The 22,778-nt window shown below is 35.4% G+C and overlaps 5 protein-coding genes across 7 annotated transcripts; all 5 read right to left on the bottom strand.

Moving 5' to 3' along the window:
* Nucleotides 1-1,063: 1,063 nt before the first annotated feature.
* On the bottom strand, nucleotides 1,064-3,441 carry LOC140879007 (ammonium transporter 2 member 3-like). Its single transcript, XM_073282637.1, has 4 exons — nucleotides 3,315-3,441; nucleotides 2,252-2,718; nucleotides 1,826-2,111; nucleotides 1,064-1,605 (listed from the first exon to the last, which is right to left on the bottom strand). Exons 1-4 carry the CDS (start codon nucleotides 3,439-3,441, stop codon nucleotides 1,064-1,066), a joined length of 1,422 nt encoding a protein of 473 aa, XP_073138738.1.
* An 844-nt stretch (nucleotides 3,442-4,285) lies between these two features.
* Nucleotides 4,286-7,175, bottom strand: LOC140880996 (putative late blight resistance protein homolog R1A-3). Its single transcript, XM_073285933.1, has one exon. It carries the CDS (start codon nucleotides 7,125-7,127, stop codon nucleotides 4,479-4,481), a length of 2,649 nt encoding a protein of 882 aa, XP_073142034.1. The 5' UTR covers nucleotides 7,128-7,175; the 3' UTR covers nucleotides 4,286-4,478.
* A 2,155-nt stretch (nucleotides 7,176-9,330) lies between these two features.
* Nucleotides 9,331-13,360, bottom strand: LOC140880997 (autophagy-related protein 16-like). Of its 3 annotated transcripts, none has more exons than XR_012149771.1 (6): nucleotides 13,173-13,360; nucleotides 12,937-13,063; nucleotides 11,565-11,746; nucleotides 11,246-11,441; nucleotides 10,040-11,114; nucleotides 9,331-9,967 (listed from the first exon to the last, which is right to left on the bottom strand). XR_012149771.1 is itself a non-coding variant. In XM_073285934.1 (5 exons), coding segments are annotated over exons 1-5 (1,527 nt in total). In that variant the 5' UTR covers nucleotides 13,175-13,360; the 3' UTR covers nucleotides 9,331-10,094. The 3 variants fall into 3 exon arrangements, 1 of the variants encoding a protein (XP_073142035.1); XR_012149770.1 differs by having other exon boundaries at nucleotides 9,331-9,959; XM_073285934.1 differs by having other exon boundaries at nucleotides 9,331-11,114.
* A 1,695-nt stretch (nucleotides 13,361-15,055) lies between these two features.
* On the bottom strand, nucleotides 15,056-17,650 carry LOC140881548 (28 kDa ribonucleoprotein, chloroplastic-like). The gene is made up of 4 exons (XM_073286949.1): nucleotides 17,043-17,650; nucleotides 16,773-16,874; nucleotides 15,417-15,698; nucleotides 15,056-15,320 (listed from the first exon to the last, which is right to left on the bottom strand). The coding sequence occupies exons 1-4, from the start codon at nucleotides 17,523-17,525 to the stop codon at nucleotides 15,255-15,257; spliced, it is 933 nt and encodes a 310-aa protein (XP_073143050.1). The 5' UTR covers nucleotides 17,526-17,650; the 3' UTR covers nucleotides 15,056-15,254.
* A 1,495-nt stretch (nucleotides 17,651-19,145) lies between these two features.
* LOC140880720 (strychnine-11-hydroxylase-like) lies at nucleotides 19,146-22,226 on the bottom strand. The gene is made up of 2 exons (XM_073285405.1): nucleotides 21,188-22,226; nucleotides 19,146-19,981 (listed from the first exon to the last, which is right to left on the bottom strand). The coding sequence occupies exons 1-2, from the start codon at nucleotides 22,094-22,096 to the stop codon at nucleotides 19,352-19,354; spliced, it is 1,539 nt and encodes a 512-aa protein (XP_073141506.1). The 5' UTR covers nucleotides 22,097-22,226; the 3' UTR covers nucleotides 19,146-19,351.
* Between the last annotated feature and the right edge of the window lie 552 nt (nucleotides 22,227-22,778).

The following is a 22,778-nucleotide window of genomic DNA, read 5'->3' as shown; positions in this document are numbered from 1 at the left end:
AGTCCTAATAAAATAGTAAAACTTCAAGAGTCATCAAATCTTCGGTTAGTGTCGAACGATCCCAACATGAGATATATAACATGATACTTGAACAGAGATATAACTCACAACATATGTAGTGGATGGATTGTCGGGTTTGTCCCGATCTAACTATTATGATAGATTTTTTTAGAGGTGTTCAAAAAGTCTACTAGATATTTCGGTCCATCTATCATATGAATGTATCAGAAATGAATGACAGGAGAAAGTCTTTATGTATATGAATATAATATAAAATAAATGATCGATAGGATTTTTTTTAAAAACAAAATAGAGATCGCAATGATAATACTTCTTGTTAAAAGAAGAAATAGTAATTTCTCAAACCGTAATAACTCATCTTTCTTTCAACAAGAAACTTGGTATTATAGTACCTATATATTGTATTATTTCCATTAATTCCATGATATTATGTATAAATATAATTCTTATATACATGATTATATTTAAACTTGTACATGCTCGATTGATTAAAAAAGAGTGATGAATTCAATTAACACAGAAATTCCTGAGAGACTATACCAATGGTCAATTTTATTTTATGAAACAGGTCTCTGATCGTCCGATTCATAAAAAAGTATCACTTCTATGTAAAAAAAAATAACAATTAATTTTCATTGTATATATGAATCACATAGATTTTTAGTGGAGCTGCTCATCAATTAATTATATTCTAAACATTATGCACGCGTGTGAGATCTTTTATGTATTATAGTATGTATTATAATTCAATGGTAATTAAAATCTGCTATATATTTGATAAGAAGTTTACAAATTTCTTTTTTTGTTTTGTTTTTGCCTATAAAAGAAGTATTACAAAATACAAATTGAACCCGAGATTTTAGGTGTCAAGCATTCCGACAACCAACTAGGTTGTTAAATTTGCCCTCCCAACCTTGAAATTATTACTGGGTAGCCATTCAAAAGAGCCCCACACTTGTGAAGGCAATGCCTTGTACCTACCAGCTAGTGAATTTACAAAGTGAGATGAAACAAACTTCGGGCTGGGCTTTCCGACCCGAAGTCACGGTTGATGGCTCCCGTGGCGTCTACAGAAGGCAGGCATCCTAGGCGTCACTCTAAAACGTAGAGGCGGAGGATCCCTTACTCCGTCGCCCCACAACGCATAAGCTTCCTCCCCGTGTGCCGCGTCATCCCCTATCTCGAGGTCATCGTCATCCATTCGCAGTCGAATTATTCTATTTATCAAGATACATATCAAGCTAGTCGCTACAACATTCCATGCTGATATAAAAAGTGCTCCCAAGACTTGGTAGCCCATTTGGTGAAGCCCGCCTCTTAAGTCTCCATCCAATAGACCATAGATGAAGCCCGGCCTAAAAGTCCTTGGAGGCTGATAGAACATGCGGAGGAGGTCCGGATGGGCGAAGAAGCCCGAGAGGAGCCCGCCCAGTAGGCCCGCAACTGCGTGTGTGTGGAAAACTCCCAACGTGTCGTCAACTTGTTGGAAAAATGATGATTTTTTGTGCAAGACCATCATGGTGTACCATGGTACTGAGCCCGAAAGTATACCCATTAGTACTGCTGCCCATGTATCCACAATGCCTACCAAATCCAAGTGCGCACAATTATTACATACAATGCCGTTAGTTTGTAACATATCATGAGATAATAAATTGGAATATAAGGACAACATAAATATTTTTTAACTCTATTATAACATTTGAGTAAAACCTATGTGATGTAACCATCTTAATCTTATCATTCATATCAAACAGTGATTAATGTATTCGTCATATGTTAAACTATCAATTAGCCGAATTACCTGCACCAGGAGTAATACAAACGAGGCCAGTGATCATCCCCTGAACAGCACCAATGACAGAGCTCTTGAAGTAGACTACCATGTCGAGGGAAAGCCACACGAGGAGGCTCGTGGCGGTGCACACGTGCGTGTTCAACACAGCGAGCGAAGTGACCCTGTTAGCCGCGAGGGGGGAGCCGCCATTGAATCCGGTCCAACCCATCCATAGGAAACCTGCGCCCCCCAACATGTTTATTATGTTGTTTGGTGGGAAATGTTGTCTGTCATGGTGATGCCTTGGTCCGACCTACAATGTAATGTGATACATTGCATAAATATCCCCAAATATGAAAGAAAATAACACCAAAGTTATCACAAAAAGGCTTAAAATTCAAACTTGAGAAAATATTTGAATCATTAATGTTTGATCAAGTATATCAAGATTACCCAATAAGCAGCAGTGAAACCAGCAACTCCAGAAGACAAATGTATAACATAGCCCCCTGCATAATCAATAATGTTGTCTGTCAAGAACCCCGAGCCCCAAATCGAGTAAGCGCCCACCGTGTAAGAGAACGTAACCCAGAGCGGAACGAACAACATCCACGCGTAAAAGTTCATCCTTCCCACCAATGACCCGGCCACCAATATAACAGTGATGGCAGCAAATGCAAACTGATAGAACACATGATCCGCAGCTGGGAGAGACGTTTCGGCCTCGTGTTTCAAAACAACGGTATCAGTCATGGCCTGACCAGGCTTTCCTAATATGGGCAACATAGGCGATCCGAAGGACATCCTATAAGCCCAAGATACCCAACAGATGAGCACAGCTGCAAACGCATAGAGCGCCATGAAGGCGGAGTTTACGGCCCATTTTTTCTTGACCATGCTGCCATAGAGTATAATCAGGCCTGGAATCATGAGGAAAGTTTTAGTTATTCTGTTCGCGGGGAGAATGCAAACCAACTAAGTATTGAGTAATTTTTTTGAGAGAGGGTGGCCACTGTCCCAAACCACCTCTTTCATTCGACATGCCGAGAACTTATAAGAGTGAAAACAATCAGTCTAGTTCGAGTCATACTTTGGAGGTGATCAGGCTAGACTCTAGAGTTTCTGTAGAGTATTTTGACTTTCAGTACTCAAGGTATAAGTAAATACAAGAGGATTGTTTGATGATATTTTTTTGAAAATAATGAAATTTTAGAAATAAAAAAATTGAGAGTTTGCAGGTTGATGGATTTAAGCAGCCCCTCATTCTGCCCTCCTTCAACCAACACCATTACATGCATGATATCATGAAGATAAAAGACAACATAAATGAACGAATTTCATCCACTGAATAATCATTAGAATATCAAGTTAACTTGTATAGTATGATAAGCATATATACCATACAAATAAAAAAAATAACAAGAAACTGTCTGACTTTGGATTGATAATACACTATATCTCAAACTTTGGTAACTTTGTGTTCATGCTGAGCACCTCGCTAGCACGACGTCCATACCTGGAACACTTTGTAGGCCAACTAAGGCAGCAGCGGTTAGCTCCCATCCGTTGTCTCCTTTGTTCATCCATGGCGGGTTAGCCTCATCTGGAAGCAGTCCCACTGGAAGGCTAATGTTAGAATCCATTTTCGGGGGGCTAAAATTTTTTGACTGGGAATCTGGAATGCACAATTTAAAGATATATTTTTTTAAGGTTTTGGAGTGTAGCATGATTCTGTGTGTGCATGCTTTGTAATAATCTAATGTTTTTGTCATTGTGTCCACATCCCCTTTCATATTTTTTCTTGTTTTTGGTTGTGATTCACAGACAGATGTTACGTAGATTCTCAGTGCTGAAGTCACTTATATATTCCTAGTATTCACAGACAGATGTATCTAAAATTGCTAGCTAGATTCTTGTAAAGTTCGACACTCAATGTTTTATTATGATTCAATAATAGGCTTCAAAAATTATTATTTGCGATAATGTTTTATAAGATTCTACCAATAATAAATATAGAAGATACATTGCTTTTTATAGATTTTGCGAGTTAGTTCGATGCTACCACATACCACAGAGGTGATGTTAAAAAAAGGTGATGTTAAAAAGGTAGTTGGATGAATGATGATCCAGATTCAATATCATGTGGGGTGGGGACGGGTTTGAATGTTAAAACATGTGAGACTCCCCCTTTGAAAGAATTTGGACCGTGCGATCAATGCTTGAGGAATTACCCTAATGGTAGGATCGAATTTTTAGATTGTGAACCATTGACATGCACATGCAAATTGTGGATGTACCAATTCAGCAATTGGAATATACTAGAAAATTTGATTGCTCATAATCAAGATTCTAAACATTGATGGAATTCAATAAGAAACTCGATATAAATTCTTAATTTTGTCGTACTCGTAAATTTTTAAGGTAGAATCTCATACAGAAGAGTACGTGTAATAGGAAAAGATCTTTTGAAATGATCGCCAGTAAATTCTTGATAGTAAGCAGCACATAATTCTTGAAAAGTTTCTATTTTCACAAGAATTTGCCAAGGCTTTTCTCCCCAAGGCAGGAAGAAGTGAATTGCCCTGATATATTACAACAAGAAGAAACTGGAACCATGTGAGAAACCTATATGAACGATCAAAAATATATTAGAAAGGACGACTTGATGCATTTTCGGCTTCTAAATCCACCGGGTATGAACTTGAAGGACATAATTTCCCAGGTCTCTTTGCTCTTCCAGGATCTGCTCTGCTGAAGTGACTGCAAAAGTGCTAGAACCATCAATCTCGATCATTTGTAGTGTTGGTATTTCGCCGATACCAGAAGGGATCTCCAGTAAATCAAAGCATTGGCTTATTTTCAGGTGCTCGAGGCATGGAAAGTGAGAGGTTTCAGCCATCCACCTAATCAGTCTTGCTTTATTTATGTTTAAGTACTTGAGTTGGCAGAATTCTCCATCAACCGGTTCCCAGACGGTCCCAACAAAGGCAAACTCTTTCAGTTTGAGCACTTCAAGATTAGGCAACAAGCCGATAATCCTCATATCTTTGCTACAAAGAGAGCTGCCACTTAAAGATAAACTTTTAAGGCTCACTGGTAAAGCCAGGTTTGGCAACAAGGTGTCGTTCGGTGGCCAGTTAAAAGTACATTTCAGGTTTTCGAGTTTTGCCAGATGAACAAGATTCTTGAGATGGTAACCTGACCAGTCCTCAATGTTAAAGGCATAATAGTAAATTTCCAATGTCTTTAAATTTGGAAATTTTCTGAGGACCTCTTCAGTACATTTGAAGTTTGACACGGATGCGAGTGTTTCCATGTTTTTCAAAACAACCGGGTTGTCTCCCTCAATTGGATTCGGCAGAAAACATTCGGTCATCTGTAGATGTCGTAATTGAGGCATCTGAAAGATTTCTGATGGTAGCTCTACTTCACAATATGATTTATAGTAGGGAAACATCTCTTTATTTAACATACTTTGGCCATCCGTCACAATCAAGGTCTGAAGATTCCAGAGTAGGAACAAGGAAGGCAGAATGGGATAGCTTTGGAACCCGAAAGCAAGGTATCTCAAGTTCAATAGACACAGAAACTCCATTGGGAACTCAGAGAATTCAGTTCCAGGAAGATCAAGTACCCTCAGTAATCCAAAACTTGAATAAAAAGGAGACGTGGAGAGGAGAAGACCTGTCAGCAATAAAGATCGTGTGAATGACATGGATTCCATTGCCCCATTCATGTCATCAGTCAAATCTTCATCTTTCAAAATATTCAGATGCATGCTCAGGCGTCGTTGATCATTCCCGCTTTCATCGGAGAAGTCAGCATTCCTATCCATGATGTGGAGAAACCTTTCATTCCGAGCTTCTTTAAGGCATAATTCCCTTAAAAGATCATGAACATAGCATGTTTTTGCTTTCCCATTAGGCTCTTTTCGACCAACGAAAACAAGGTTTCTGTCCAACAGGTCCTTCAGGTATTCTTCGGCCACCTCCTCCAATCTTTTCAATGGAACAGGCTTGAGAAATCCCTCAGCAACCCACAATTTGACGAGTTTTGAGACAGAGATCTTGTGATCTTCCGGAAAAACTCCAAAGTAAAGGAAACACGGTTTCAGATGATTAGGCAGATGGTTATAGCTCAACCATAGTACCTCCGAACAATGCTGATCACTTTCAACAGCAACAGAATTCACATTTTCAGCCACATATTCCCAGTATTCCCGTTCACCATTCGCTTTAGCAACGAGCCCGCCAACTACAACAATCAAGAGTGGGAGTCCTCTGCAGTTTTTCACAATCATCTTCCCCATCTGCTCCAATTCAGGCGGACAGAGTTCGTCAACAAACACTTCTTGACAGAAAAGATCCCAACTTTTCTTGTCATCGAGCAAAAGCATTTGATGAGGCGGGCTAGAAGAGTCCGCGGCATAAGCAGCCACGTCCAATAGCCTCGTAGTAAACAAGATTCGACTCCCATTATCATCGTCCGGAAATATTATCTTTAAATCATCCCAAACTTTGGTACTCCACAAATCATCCAACACAATCAAGTACCTCCGACCATTTAAACTTTGGAACAGAGATTGCTTTAGCTTTTCCCTACTCTCACCCCGTTTCAGATCAATGTCAACTCCAATATCTTTCAAAATAGACAGCAATACTTCACTAGCACGATATTCTTCGGATATCGTCACCCAAGCACGAACATCAAAGTGATGTTTGATAAGCAAATCGTCGAACAAGTTTCTTGCAAGAGTCGTCTTACCAATACCTCCCATCCCGACAATCGGGATGGCACACAATCTAGAATCCTCTCCCATCAGCCGATCCTTCAGCTCCAGAACTTCATCATCAAGTCCCACCAGCTTGTTCCTTCCACTACGAGCAGCTCTTGGCTTGCCCGACGGAAGCAATTCCCTCGGCAACAGCTGCTTTAGCCCACATCTGCCCCTCTGCAACTCTTCCACGATGGAGTCAATCTCGTTCATCGCTTCCTGCAAATACTCATAGTTTCCGCCAGAAGAATGGTCCTCCGGGTAAGAATCCAAAGGAGAGGAGAAACTATCAGGATCCGCAAGAATTTCAGTAAAAACGTGGGATTCAACGGTGTCTTCAACTTGATACGCGACATCCCTAACTCTAATCTCCAAGAAATAGTCCACTTCATCTTGGATGGTTCTTCGAGGAGAATCTTCAAGCAATGCTTGCAAGAATCGAGATTTTCTATACAAAGAGATGATTTCTTGTTTCCCATCAAAAATGGGAAAGCGATGGGAGCGCAAAATCTGCTCGAGTGTGCTTACAAGAGAAAGAATTGCCGTATAAGCCATCTCTCATCACTCATGCATCCTTGGCTTTTCCAGCAGCAATTTTGTAGGTAGAAGACGGAGGCAACCAACAAATAACGGACAATGTGATGCAATTATTTAGTATAAATGTTTTATTTATTTTTAGTATTTTAGAAAAAAAATATATGATATTATTATTTAATCTTGTAGAAACAAATTACTTAATATTTATTCTCTGCATTCCGATTATATAGTCCTACTAGAAAGCAAATTTTATACAAACTTTTTATTTTATCACTATTTAATGTATTAAAAATGATTGCACAATTTTCAATGTGTAGTTAATAGGGATATATTAGTAAATGAGTGTAAAAAATATAACTAAATATAGTATATGACTATATATTTAGGAAAAAAAAAACATCAACTATATAATTAGGACGAAGAAAATATATTTTCTTCTTCGAGATATTATTATAATTCTACTCGTAGAAATGAACATTACTTGTGTATCGGAAGTCTCGTCAATATTACCATGAAAAATAGATTAAGATTGAAAGAAAAATTAGTTGACTGATTAAGACTATAAAATGATTAATAATATGACAAAAAAACGAACAAATAAAACAAAACAAAACAAGTGCAGGTGCATGTAACCAAAGATGTGATCCAATTTATTATAAATTGCATAGTTTAACTTGAATTTTAAATACTCCTTCATATCTTGTATTTATTGACTGAGAATGTGAACGCCTTGGTTATGGTACAACCACTCCCTATTAATAAATCTTTTTACTCACAGCCAAATATGTTAAATTGGTCACATTAATAATTAAACAAATTGGTCAATATTTCTTTCTTCAATCTTTCTAGAAATTAAACTTTTCAATGCACGTAGATGCGTATTTTTAAATTTTAAAATTTAGATTTAAATATATTTCCTGTATAATTGTTATTTTAATTCAAATTTCTAATATTTTTAATAATCTTTCTATTATTATATTATATTATCACTTAAATTAATGCGTTTCAGTCTTAAATAATCTGGTAAAATCTTACATAATATATATTTAATTCGAATATTTAAGAAACTATAAAGAAATATGCATCGTATTTTACAATTTAGCTTCTATAAATATAAATAAGATTCCTTTTATTTTTTTAACAAATGTTGATAGTATACTTGGCAATTTAAGTTGTTTAATTCTAGTATAAAATATATTCTTTCCATGCCTACTAATTGTTATTATATTATATTTAGTATAATTTTACTATCTTATTAAAGAAGAGCATCACTTAACATAGTGTTTGTAATCTCTAAAAATAAATGATTATGAATTTTTTGTGCTTTTATTTTATTTTTAAATTTAAATTGATTTGAAACAAAAATATTAGATATTTACAGAAATAGTATTTATATTTTAATCACACACAACGCGTATGTATATTTTTGTTTCAAATCAATTTAAATTTGAAAATAAAATGAAAGCACAAAAAAATCATAATCATTTATTTTTAAAAGTTACAAACACTATGTTAAAGTCAAAGTGAGGTTCTTCTTTAATAAGATATATTACTCCATTTATTACTATTAACTAAAATCATTCAAATTCAATGAACCTGATTTCTCCTATTTTTCTAGTAATTCGCAACCTCTCACGTTGGCTTTAGCTAATTATTTAATTTCTTGGTAAATGTAAACGTGGAACCAGAGGAAGTCCGCCTCGGTCTTTATCTAATAAATGTGAATACAAATTAAATGGAACTTTTCATATTACTTTATCAAATGAACTTTACTCTTTCTCATCCTAATTATAATGTATAATCTAATTTTTACATTTAAAGGCAATTTGGCTACATAAGCTATAACTTAAAATAACATTTTTATAATTTCAGCTTTTTCAAGTGTTTAATTTTTTTTTTAAAAAAAACTGAAATCATTTTGATATTTAAAAAACGTTTTTATTTTTTTAATATAGTTAGAAGTAATAGTTAAAAGCCAAAAGTTGTATCTTTTAAAAAAACACACTCTTAAATAAATTTTTTAAAACAACTTTAAAACCAAACACAACAGTTTTTAAGAAATTTTATTTTTTTAAAAAAAAACATGTTTTAATCCTACGAACTTATCTAACCAAACAGGCTCTTAACAACAATTTTTTTTATTTTTTTTTTGGAAAAAGCTTAACAACATTTTTTAAGTCTTGAAAAACTGCAACAAATTTTTGAATGAATTAAATATGAATAAAATAAGACATATTTTATAAACTTCGCAAATCAATGATTTTCTTAGTATTTGTGAATATCTATTTGAGTTGTCTTATAGAAATGAGACCTTGATTTCCAAAAACTAAAGATAGCCCATCATGGCTTACCATTAAATCCAGCAAAATCTCATGCACACCATTCTCTGCAAACACTTGTAGTTTTCTGGTACAGAAACCATCTCCGGCTAAGACTCATTGGATGAAAGAAACCTTGCATATTTTCTCAACATCCAGTCGCTATCTTCTTGAATAGACTTTGTTTCAAACTCTGCACTTGAGCAAAATCCGACATACTGAAATAATCAATAATTTCATCCCTGAAATATTGCTTGGGGACCTTACTGATAGGAATATTCCCAACTCTGCTTCACCGACTCTGATGCGTCGAGGTCGTATCCACTCAATGCAGAAATGAAGAATGCCAACATGTAGAATGATTTGTAAACAAAGCCAAACTATACGACGGAAGTGACTACAAAGATACCAAACTTCGCCTATAAACAATCAACGCCGAAGCTCCTATTAATACGGATCTTTAACAAGCAGAGTTTCCATATATACAATCCTCTACTTCACTTGAGGCTACTTTACAGTTTCATCCTCATACCTACAGATCTTTGCTCAAGAATTAATAATCACAAATAATCTTATTTACAGCCAAGGAAAAAATGTCTTTAGGAAGCTTACTTTGAAGTTGAGCAGACTTCATTAAATGGGAGAGCGATTTCTTAGGAAAATACAATCAAGTCCATAGGCATATGTTACCACTCCTGTCGGAGACAGCCAAATTTTTCCCAAGATTACTCCATGAACAGCATAGTATGGGAGACGTAAGCTCCTTAAGTGTGCTAACTATTTTTGCATTTGCTACAGACCAAATATGTACAGATCCATCCGCAGATCCAGCAGCCACGTAGCCGTCATCAGGACTGATGCATGATCTGCTCCAATTAGATGCTACTCTATTACCGTTACCTTTTAGCGTCGTACAGATTTCGAGAGTACGAATGTCAAATAAGTTATGCAAGTTGTCTCTTCCACTAGACAAGATAACATTTCCGTTTCTTGATAATGATAGAGATGTAATTGCAAAAGAGTGTGCAGCAACCTCACTCAGAAGTTTTCCGCTCTGAATATCCCAAAGGCGTAGATTTCCATCTACATGACCAGAACAAATGGTCCGTCCATCCATGCTAAAACAAAGTGTGTTGCAATTGCTGTGAAAAATTAGGGTATTAACACAGTAGCCTTTCTGAAGATCCCAAACTTTTATCGTGCGATCATAAGCTGCACTCACAACATTACGGTTGGAGATTCGGCTAACATCCACAGCACAAACTTTGTCTACATGGCCAGTGAGAGTATGTCTCACTCGACCAGAGCTTACGTCCCATACATACAAGTTATTTGCACTGCTAGCTGCAATGACAGATTTGTTGTCATGGGTGATTGAAACATCAAGAACGGAACCAAGGCAACCGTGAAGAGTACGACTCAAAGACCCTGTACTTGTATCCCATATTTTAATAGATTTGTCCTGCCCTCCACTAACCAATTTATCGGAATTATACTCGAATAATATTGAGGCACATCCGCCTTCATGTGCCGGGATTCTCTGCTTGCATGTAGTGGGAATGGTTGACTGGACATAATATTCAGCACCTTCTTCACTGCGACGGATTAAACCATCCACTTGCTGATTGGCAATTTGATGTATGCTACTACCCTTAAACCCCAGCATGTCTTCATAAATGGCATTAGCCTAACACAAGGAGTTGCAAATACATCACAATAACAAGCTGGCTCGCCAGTTAAAAATATTTTTCCTACTGCAGAATCACCATGAAAGAAAACATGAATGATGATTTCATGCTTCAAGCAAAGAGTTACTACCTCATTCAGGCGTTCAGCATCTTTCATTTTCTCCAACATCCAACGGTCAATCAATTTCTTGTTTTCCGCCTGAGCATTGTCAGCTCTTAGAGTGGTTGCTTCATGTTGGTTTTTAAGATCCTGGTGCTCATCTATCAACAGTTCTAAAGCTTTAGTCTTTTCTTCTAACAGAGCAGCTAAACGAGAGCATTCATCCCTGCAAATGAGTAAAAGTTAAGCTGAGACATAAATACAATATATTCACAAGTCCAATACCCTGCAGTTCATACTAATAACCGTTAGAGTTCAATAGAAAAAATTTGGAGTGCCAACGTCATACCTAGATTTACTAAGCTCATCTTGAAAATCAGATATCAAGGATTCCTTCTCCTGTAGTAAGGATTTAGTAGTTCTGGCGTCAGCCACTTCAATGGCGAGTTGTTCCGAGAGTCGAGATTGAGCTTTGTAACACTGGTGGATCTCCAACTCAAGATTCTCAGCCTTCTCTTTCCACTCTGAGCCCTAAGATTAAAACACAAATGTTAGCCAAAATTCATTTTTGAGGAATCGCGAAACCTATACATGCATAAATGCATTTTTATATCCTTTCTGTCTCTTTCAAGTACGAAAACAACAAATTTAACCAATAAAATCAGTACAATCATCAATACCAGTATCACAATTTAAATATATCCTAAAATTTTGAATTAATGAATTTCAAGGGCAATAAGAGTTTCATTTCGCCCCATCATATAAGAAACAACACTCAATAATAAATATAAAAATTATAAACAGTGATAGGGTGAGATATCTTCTGGCACAAACTCCTGAAGTTTTACATCAACAACCTAACTTGCAATGCAATCTAAGCATTACCATTAACTCCGACTCATATAGGTTGCCATCAAATCATTAATGAAAAAAGGGACTTTATTTAAGGTTTTTGGCTGGTTGAATTCAAAGTGCAACCCAACATATAAAATATTTCCGACATTTGGTATTGTTTTTCTGGTACTACTTCAAAGAAAATATCACTATTTACAACAATTCCTACATTTTTCTCCGATCCAAACATATATTCAGCTTCTTTAATTTTGTTATTTCAAACAACACCCAGCAAAAACCATCTTCATTGAATAAGTATTTCTGGATTGAGTAATAGTTCTCAAATTCCCTTATCTAGTCAAATCGTATCTTGAAAATTTTGGTAATCAAATTAAAAATATCCCTTCTCGGTCATCACGATCAAGAGTGAGAATGAAATAATACACTAAATACCTTGACTCCTGCGAAACAATCCAATAGATAAGTGCCCCAATATAGTGATGAATTTCAAAGCTCGAGTAATGTTTCCGCATAGTATATACTTAAGCACCAGCTAAACTTTCAATCTAGTACCATTAATTATCAAAAAATTTGATTCGCAACTACGGTTGTGCTAACTAAATGCATTCAAATTTAATCTACAAAGTGTTCCTCCTCTCTACAAGTAAATTTTCCTAGGAAAACATAAAATTAGCAGAAACCTATACAGATCTTCAGAACTTGTTCCAAACAATATAACGTATACCACCTCAAAAGTGAATTTGAGACCAAAGTAATTTTAACAATCCGAAAGCTAAATTGTGTAAAAAAAAAAACGTTATAAATTAAGCATCAACCTGAAAATAACAAACCTAACAATAATCACATTCACATCAAACCGGGACAACCTGGGACAGAATAGGGCGAGAGAGCGCGCTGAAAGCAGGAGAATGAGCCCCTTCTTCGTGTAAATGCCGCTTCTTCAGCGCTTTCAAAGCATGTTTTATAGCTTCCACTGCTATTACTTCTTGCGACCTTAGAAAGACCGAAACAGTAAACGAAAAAAACAAAAGGGTCATCAATGATTCGACCAATTAGAGAAAAAAAAACAGAAAAATCAGACCACGAGTCCGAAAAAAATTACATCTTGGATAATATGTTTTTTTGGGCTGATCGCGAAATCTCTGTCAGGGATTTTAACCACTGATTTGGGATTTCCAGTTATGATCAACTGATGACATATAGTGACAAGAAGAAGGGAAGAATTGAGATTTTTAATTTTCTGAATTTCAAGAGCTACAAGCGGTCGGTGCAGAAGGAACAATGTTTCCAAACTTGGTGTGGCCAACAAGGAGACTGGAGTTTATGCTAATAGCGCCTTTTTCTTTCTCAAAAAACGCAAAACTAACGATGCGACTTTTAAAATTCCCCTCTTTTATTTATTTATTATTTATATTTATTTTATTTTATCAGAAAATAACTAAATAAATTCTATAGTTTCTCTTTGTCTTTGGACAAAAATACGATCTTGATTAAGGGTCCGTTTGGAGTGGGTGATAAGATAAATAATATAAAGATAAGTAATATATTGTAATAAAAAATATAGTTAATATAAGAATTGATTTGATTGATAGATTATGATTTTTTGATTTGATTGATTATATTTAATATAAAAATAGTAAATTATTATTTTATCCTTTTAATAATTAATAAAATATAAATAATATTATTTATAAGAGTAATATAGTAATTTAAATTTAATGATTTGATTGATGTAATATAAATAATTAATGATTTGATTGATGTTATATAAATAATTGAAATATGGATAAATAATATAGCAAAAACAACATGAAACTAGATAAGTCTACGACTTCAAACGAACCCGAGATTGTAGTGCCGTGGAAAGTGGAAAAACATGGAAGTAGGTCAAATAGCGTAGAAATTTGAACAAAATTAGTATGAACTAAGCGTAAAATATGGTTCTCAATTTTTTATTGTATAATCTTAATTATTTTATGTCAATCAATAAATCGATAAATAAATAGATAGAATTACCATAAATTTAAGGAGAAGGTATTTTCTTTTTTCTTTCTTTTTTTTATTTGATAGAGGAGATAGTTATAACTGGATCTCGAACTCGAGACTTTGTCCCAAACTTGAGATCTTGATGTCACACAAGGAGTAAATCTTTTGTGAGTCGAATTCACGGATCTTTATCCGTGAGACGGGTCAACTCTGCTAATATTTATGGTAAAAAGTAATATTTTTGTCATTAAAAAGTAAATTTTTTATGATAATCCAATAAGGAGATCCGTTTCACAAATTAACCGGTACGAACATCTCAAAAATTAACTTGTAAAATCATCTCAATGGAATTTTTGTGAAATTTAAGATGAAAATGAATAAATTTTCAAGTTATAAAGAACATAAAACTTTTAAGATTTTAAATATAATTTTCTACAAAATTACAAAATGATATATTAATTAGTATATATGCCATTTTTATATTCATGATGTTTAGTTAATATATATGTATTTATTTATAAAAACATATTCATTCAAAAAAATACGTTCATAGAATTTCGAACTTAATAGTGTAGTGTAAACCAAAGGATTGTAATAGATCAAGAAATCAAGTTTGCAAAAGTAGAGCTATTGGCATAGTGCTAAATTTCAATCTTTAATTTGGAATTGAAAAATAACTTTTTACCAACTCTAGAATTTTCTTCTCCAATCCATCATCCCCAAAAGTAGAGATCATCGCACTTCAATCGGAAAGTTCGAAATGACTCAAAGGATAGTATCCTATGGGGGTATTTCGATGCCGGAGGAAAAGTATATTCCGACGACCCAAAATTATTCCGTCGTGGTATCATAAATACCGAAATAATTTTAGATCATTGGACACAAAGTCAGTACAAGAATACAACATAAACAGTAGAATTTGATAATATCATGTATATTCGAGATGTGATCTATGTAATCAAATAGTTCATATGCTATTCGGGACGAGTCCATATGATATACATATATAGAGTATGACTATTCATTAAGAACCATAGTTTCCCTCCATATCCAACTCAAACAAGAAAATTACATCAATTCAAATCAAACATACTGTTGATTACTACTACCTCATTCCGTGGCTCTGGTTATGGAATACCGAGAGATCTAACTACAAAAACATCAAAACAAGACATTCTAGTTTTGGTCTTTAAGCATATTAGAAACTACCAAGCCTTTGTCTCTCTTCAGCAACGTTTACTCTGATTGCTCGTCCATCCAAGTTCTGCATCAAGAAAATTAATGACACAACAATTTAACATTGATTTCTGAGATGACCAGTCACATGCTGATTCGATGTATAAAGGGAAAAGGGATTCACCTGTCCATCAAGGTTAGCGATGGCATCGTTCATTTCAGACTCGCTTGACATCACCACAAAGCCAAAGCCACGTGATCTTCCAGTCTCTCTATCCGAGACTACGCGAGCACTTACGACTTTACCGTGCTCGCTGAATATCTCCTCAAGACGCTCGTCATCCACAGTCCATGGAAGGTTTCCTACATAAATTCTGCAAGTGGTTTCAAACACCCGGGGAGGGCGCTCAGGCTGTGATCCTCTTGGAGCAGCTTTGTTCACTGTTAGCAGTCTTCCATTTATTTCCTGTTCAAGAGAAGAACTGCTTGTAAGTGGAAGCCGTATCATATGATAACTTGGGGTAAAAAAGTAAGTAACCAAGATGTTGGGGGAGGGGGGAGGGGGGGAGGGAGATAACTGCTAATTAACAGTTCGCAAAAGATTGTCTTTTTGTTTGTCTATCAGGTTTGGTTTGAGAGTAAGTAAAACAATGCAATATACATAACTGTCTATGATATGATCAGATGCGCAAGGATCTAGTCAAATATCGCATTCATGATTCATGTGTAAGAATCGTGCACTCCTCCTGAGAGGTACTAGATTCTGTTCCAAGCCAAAAGTTCATTTCATACGGCGAGAGGTGACCATCTCAGGGGAATATCGTTTGTTGGAGTTTATACACCCCGGTAATCAGCCAAAGAATGCTGTTACTTCTTATAAACATTGAGCATGCCCAACACGTCAATTGTATAATGCAGTGATTACTAATTCATCTAAACCATTTTCCAACACCAACATTTTGCTACAAGCAAACAAAGATAAAACAACATATGATCTCAATAACCAACAAATAAGATCCTTCTAGAGCTAAGTATCAAATGAAATGCACTTCATCACATCCAAACGCCTCAACAACATAATACTACCAACCCAAGCAATATCTCACATTGCCAACAACTTGCCCTGCTCGTGTGATGGTGATCATGGATATAAATCCTGGGCTGAGTCACATCAAATGCACACTAATTCATAGTAAACAAGTATCACATCATGACCATAATCAATCTGAAGGTTTTATGAGCTACGTTACTTAATTTGTTCTCCAAAGATTAACGAGAGTGTCAAACTCATGATGCTCCAAAATATGCAGTAAATGGATGATCTCACTATCATGTCTTAGTCCCCACGAACCGCACCAAGAGTATATATTCACAAACCAACCACTTCCTACAATTAATCAAACAGCTATTTCTCAAATTGATGAACTTACTACAGTATATTTCTATAAATTTCCGTAAACTACATCTGCCACAACCAGGCAGCATAGTACACAGATACCAACAATCTGAATATCAGATAATAATTTTATATGACACTCACATAGCGATGAAACATTTCCACAGCCTTTTCAGCTTCTTCCACAGTGCTCATCGTCACAAACCCGAACCCTCGACTTTGGTCAGTGTCCCTATTGTAAATGACCTGCAAATCCACAACACATTTAAAAAAGCAAAACCTCTCAAAAGTCAAAAGAAACTATCTATCTCATTACAACGCAATGAAAAACCAACAACAAAATTAAAAAAAGCCATCATTTTACTCAAAATCGCACAAAACTAAATCTTAATTCAAAAAAAAAAATCAAATTACCTCGGAAATCTCCACAACACCAGCCTGTTCAAACATCTGAGCCAACTTCTCACTATCAACATCATATGGCAGATTACCCACAAACACTTTAGCTTCCTCAGGCGGTTCCACATACCCATCATCCTCTCCAGCATCCCCCACAGCTTCCACGACACCATCACTCTCCTCTCCCGCTGTTTCGTTCTCCGAAATATCCCAGTTGGCAATCCCCTGAAGGACCTCCTCTTCCTCTCCTCGCTCTTCTTCAAGAACAGCTGGGTTGTTCCCTTCTTGCTGAGCAGCCATCACGGAAACTCTCAAAAGGGTTTCTTTCTTGTTCATAGAAAACACAGAAGGGAACGAGATTGAAGAAGAAGAACAACAAGAACTCGAGAGCCGGGACTTCACTGGTTTGAATGGGATTGATAGATAAGGGTATGAAAATGAAGCTTTCGAGATGGTGAAACGCGCGGGGGCCGTAATCAAGAAACCATTTGCAGCCATATTTAGTTGTGCTAACAAAAATGGCGCAGAATCACGTCGGTAAATTGAATGCACAGAGAGAATAAGAGGCAGAAGAGGAAGCAGAGTCGAAGGGTTTGAGGTTTTAGGATAAGGGGGGACTTGAAATCTACCAGAGGATGGGTATTATTATATGATGATATAAACTGGGCCAGACTGCATGGGTTAGGGCCGATTATAAAATGGGCTCAAATTTAAAAGACAGAACTAGGTTGGGCCATTCTCAGATTGGATCGGTATAGATGGGTTTCTGGAGCAACCAACATATGGTCCCAGGCCTGGGCTGGAGTTTCTGTTCATAAGTGGGCTAAATTTGCCATTGCCTATTTTTTCCAAAAAATAATAATAATAATAATAATAAAATACTAGTGAAATTATAAAAATAGCCTCTAATCATCCAAGTACACATATTTTACATTTTTCATTATATCATATATTCTCTCGTACCATTTCAATTTAAAAAATCTATAAATTTCATTTTAATTTTTTTAAAAAAAAATGTATTTTCTTCTCAATTTTTCCTATGGACACACGTATTATATGTGTCACGATCTACTAATATATTTATATATGAGATATGTTAGTCAGTTGCTATACACATTCTGTTTGTGTTTAAATTTTTTTTATTTATTTTCAATTGTTTCCATCATCAATCTTATCTTGAATGATTACAATTTGCGCCCACTAGAGTAGACTTCTTAAAAGTGTGCATATTTTGACTTAACGTACCGATGACAATCACTTAAACGAATGATTGACATATCAATGCATTTGTATCATATTTTTTTTGTTTTCATCTTTTTAATATGTTTAATCGTTGTGATCTTGGAGAAAATTTGAACAAAAAAGGTGATTTTTATTGTCAAGATGAAGTTTTGAAAGAAAAAGCAAAATAGAAGAAGTCTCGAAGCAAGGCGTGAGCACGCCCTTAGGGAGAAACTGAAGCATTCGAACTAGAAAAAGATTTGGCATAAGCCGTGGACACGCTTTATGACTACTAAATAACGAAAATTACACATTTGGGAGCTCGAAATTTTCTCCAATATAATAAAACTTGCTCCTAGCTACTACAAAATAACATAAAAATGCATCAATTATGCATATTAAAAAGATGTGAACAAGGGAATATGATACAAATACATGAACTACTATGAGCCTATCGTTTATAAATTGGGAGAATTACGTTTCTATCATGTTATTTGCATTTTTTTTTACTTTTGATCATGTTAAAAGTGAACTGTACTTTTAGTTTTGTAAATTATATATATGTTTTTTTTTTTCATTTTTGATCTTGTAACGTTGAATTTTCATCTGTAGTCCTGTAACTTCCGTATTGTTTTCATTTTGGTCTTTTAACTTGTATTTGTTTTCATTTTTTGTTATTTTTATTACTAGCAAATACAATAGACTTTGACAAAAAAAAAAGATCAAAAATAAAAATATTGTACAAGGACAAAAATGAAAATAAATATACAAGTTAGAAGACTAAAAATGAAAAGTAGTCATAACAGGACCAAAAATGTTAAAAGAACGCATGCAAGTTAGAAGACGAAAAATACAAATTCAATATTTTTTTTGAAAATGAATACAAATTCAATATTAACAAAGGCCAAAAGTGGGGGAAAAAAAAAAAAAACAGGGCCAAAATATAATTTCTCCCTTATAAATTTGTCAATATCCCATCAACTAATAAAATTATTAACTTGAAAAACTTGATATATATGTTCGTCCTACAAATTTAGTAAATAATTTTGTGTAATAAACATGTGCATTCTAATTAATTGATGGATGCTATGATAGCATTAAGTTCAGCTAAAAACATTTGTCCGCCGCCGCGAAGCGACGAGGCAAAGTGGGATTCTCTTATGCATAGTGATCCCAAGTGCTTCTTCCATGTCAAGCTCCCGCCCCGACAGTACTCCCTTCGGCAGCTCCCAATCGAAGAAGAACAAGAGGTTCGCGAGCGCAAGCTCGACCAAGCAAACCGCGAAACCGATGCCGGGGCAGCCTCTTCTGCCAGCACCAAACGGCAACAACTCGAAATGTTGCCCTCTGAAATCCACCTCGCTGTCCAAAAACCTCTCGGGACAAAATTTCTCAGGGTTCTCCCAGTACTTGGGGTCCGTTCCGATTGCTGTTGCGTTCAAGATCACTCTCGTTTTCGCGGAGATTTCGTATTTGCCGTCTATGGTGCAGTTCTCCGTGACTTCTCTAGGGACCATCAATGGGGCGGGTGGATGGAGTCTCCATGATTCTTTTATGATGAGTTTCAGGTATTCGAGTTTTGGGAGATCGTCTTCTTCTACTTTAATCTTTCCTTTGCAAGCTTCTCTTACTTCTTGCTGAGCTTTTTCTTTGGCTTCGGGGTTTCTTATCAGTTCCGCCATTGTCCATTCGATTGTTGCTGATGAAGTATCAGTTCCAGCAGTGAATATATCCTGCATGATATATATATATGTTATTTTTATACTATATCATCGCATATGCAAGAAAATTAAATAAATTTATAAAAAAATCAATATTATAGTTTTAAAAAATGATGTAGATATGATTTAAGTTTTTTTTTTTTTTTTTTTATAATATTGTACTAATAAATTTATGACAAGACATTGAATAAAATGAAGCATCGTGACACTGAAATATTTTGTATGTAATAATGTAAGGAAAAACTGCAAATTTGGTTCTGTATCTTTGTTACTTTGCGATTTTGATTCTCTATGTTTTCATATTTTAGTTTTAGTTCTGCATGTTCCCATTTTTGACAATTTCGATCATTTTTATTCGAAAATGTTTACGTGGCACTGCACACTTCAGCTCCACATCAACACTGAATTGGTATTACGTCAGCGCCACGTCGAAAAATAACTAAAATTGCCAAAAAAAATAAAGATAATGGACTAAAACTGAAATTTGAAATATAATTAACTGAAATCGAAAAGTGACAAACAAACAGGACTAAAAAAGCAATTTTTCTTATAATTTAATATAGATAAATCATATATAGTGAAAAAGGTATATGAATATTTAAAAATATCCAAATTAAACCTGTTTTAAAAATATAAAAATATATATATAGAAGATAATTAAAGTAATTTTTGAGAAATTTTTGAAATGATTATTAGAAAAGGCCATGACAACAAAAAATTAGAAATAAGGAATGCCAAAGCGCTACAATGGCGCATTGTTGAAGCTACAAATCCGGCCAATTCGGCCATCTGGTGTCCTGGTGAAAAAGCACTTAAAATTAAACGAAAATTTATTTTTGGTTCAAATTTACTTGGATCAATTCATAGTTTTTCTTACAATCGCTTCAACTTTGATTTTTTCATCGAAAATGTCAGAAAAGGACATGGTAACACTGACTAATGATGACATATATGTGACCACACATTAATGGGTTCTGTCTTAGGGTTGGCTACCCAATGACAGATCAATGGCCCGGATTGATCTGCAGATCAAATCAATTGATCTGCACATCATCTGGGACCATTAATTCTAGCAAACGGGCTAGCATAGAATTTTCCACATTAATGACATATCCGACATCATGCTCAATCATTACTATACTTTGTTTGAAAAAAAAATTTGTAACAGAATAATTATAACAATGATGCATAACTCAAAACAACAAAAAAATTACATACCATAAGAACACCCTTGACATGTACATCTTCGAGTGTGGCCGTCTGGTTAGGGTCCTTTTGAATTCGAAGCAAAACGTCGATGATATCTTCTTGATCAGGTTTAGGTCTCTTGGGATCACGATGTTCCTCGATTACTTTGTCGAAAAAAGAATCTAAACCCCGAACAATCTCGTCGGTCTTCCGATCGACGCCATTGAACCTGTTTACCCAAGCCAACCATGGAAAATAATCCGCAACATTGAATTCAGCAGTCGAGTGCTGCAGCTGAAGCAGAATTTGCTGAAACCTGCTCATTTTCCCATCGGCATGGCCGTGATCATCGGGGCTCGTCGTCCCGAATGCCGCGCGACAGACGACGTTGTTCGACAGTGAATGTGCCAATGAACTCAAATCCACAGGGCTGTTATCGAATTCAGACACACGACGAATCATTAGAGCCACCTCTTCGTCCCGTATTCCACAAAAAGATTGGACTTTATTCGCCGTCATCAGCTCCGAAACCGCGATTTTTCGCACTTGTCTCCAATACTCCCCGTACGGTGCAAAGGTTATGTTGGATGAGTTGTAGGAGATTTTGTTGCCTGCATAGAAGGAGGGTCTCCCGGAGAAGGCAAGATCGTGTGATTTAAAGATTTCTCGAGCCATGTCGGCCGACGAGACGACCAACGTCGGCACGGACCCCAACTGCAAGAGCATGAGATCTCCATGTTTCTTGGACAACTCTTTGAGGGATCGATGGGGTAACTTTCCAAGCTGATGAAGATTGCCAATTATCGGGATCTTTTTCGGGCCGGGAAGAAGCTTTGTTCTTGTTGTTAGATGTGTTCTTTTCTTTTTCATGATGAATAAGAACAAGAACAAAGGTGCGATGAAGCTGAGAAAGAGTATGAAGAAAGTTTCAGAACTCATTAGTTTAGATTGTTAGAGGAGTACTTGGAGATATCTACAATTTATTATTATTTTCTTAAGGATGTGGATTTAGTTTGGATTGGTAGAGGACTTGGAGATATATAATTTTTTTTTTTTTTAGATTTCCACGCGAGACGGTCTCGTGGAAATTTTTAATCTACGAAAAATTTTATTCATTTATGGAATGAAAATTAATATCTTTTGTGAGTCGAGTTGAGTAAGAGCTCTGTTTCACGAAATCATTGCGTGAAACCATATAAAGAATTTTTGTGTTTTTATCATCATTATTATTATTGTAATCTTTCTACGTTAATTTAGAGATAGGGTTGGTGGTGGCTGCCAAATTTATTTATTTATTTTAGGGATTGCTAAATTTAATTTTAAACATCTTGTAAATTTTCATATTTTATATAATTATTTCTAGATATTTATTTGTCATAAGGTTTAATTTTGAAAATAATCTATAAAACTATTTGGACAAATTAAATAAACCATGCACTTGGAGAGAGAAAGAATATGAAAAATAGAGATAAATACATGTTAGGATAAAGTGTAGCGTTGGGTATGAATTTAATAAAAAAGAAATTGATTAAATATGTATATTGATTATTGAAGTGTAATGTCCAAATTATTATCGAAAAATTTCACCCTACCACATATGTGTAAACACGATGGCCATTTA

Source organism: Henckelia pumila, chromosome 2 (assembly GCF_033568475.1).
Source record: "Henckelia pumila isolate YLH828 chromosome 2, ASM3356847v2, whole genome shotgun sequence".
Lineage (NCBI taxonomy): Eukaryota > Viridiplantae > Streptophyta > Magnoliopsida > Lamiales > Gesneriaceae > Henckelia > Henckelia pumila.
Note: the sequence above shows the minus strand (reverse complement) of the source record. Positions and strands in the feature narration are given on the sequence as shown.

Bases quoted from the DNA above. Each gene is read 5' to 3' on its own strand.
- LOC140879007 (XM_073282637.1), bottom strand. From the start codon at position 3,441: ATGGATTCTAACATTAGCCTTCCAGTGGGACTGCTTCCAGATGAGGCT. The intron at 2,719-3,314 runs GTATGGACGTCG...TCATGATTCCAG, and splicing joins TGGCCTACAAAGTGTTCCAG to GCCTGATTATACTCTATGGC. The intron at 1,606-1,825 runs GTAATTCGGCTA...TGGATTTGGTAG, and splicing joins TTGTATTACTCCTGGTGCAG to GCATTGTGGATACATGGGCA.
- LOC140880720 (XM_073285405.1), bottom strand. From the start codon at position 22,096: ATGAGTTCTGAAACTTTCTTCATACTCTTTCTCAGCTTCATCGCACCT. The intron at 19,982-21,187 runs GTATGTAATTTT...TATATCATGCAG, and splicing joins ATGTCAAGGGTGTTCTTATG to GATATATTCACTGCTGGAAC.
- LOC140881548 (XM_073286949.1), bottom strand. From the start codon at position 17,525: ATGGCTGCAAATGGTTTCTTGATTACGGCCCCCGCGCGTTTCACCATC. The intron at 16,875-17,042 runs GTAATTTGATTT...GTGGATTTGCAG, and splicing joins GTGTTGTGGAGATTTCCGAG to GTCATTTACAATAGGGACAC. The intron at 15,699-16,772 runs GTGAGTGTCATA...TCTCTTGAACAG, and splicing joins TGGAAATGTTTCATCGCTAT to GAAATAAATGGAAGACTGCT.
- LOC140880997 (XM_073285934.1), bottom strand. The intron at 11,442-11,564 runs GTATGACGTTGG...ACTCATTTGCAG, and splicing joins GATGAGCTTAGTAAATCTAG to GGATGAATGCTCTCGTTTAG. The intron at 11,115-11,245 runs GTAGTAACTCTT...TCCTTGTGTTAG, and splicing joins ATGCTGAACGCCTGAATGAG to GCTAATGCCATTTATGAAGA.
- LOC140880996 (XM_073285933.1), bottom strand. From the start codon at position 7,127: ATGGCTTATACGGCAATTCTTTCTCTTGTAAGCACACTCGAGCAGATT.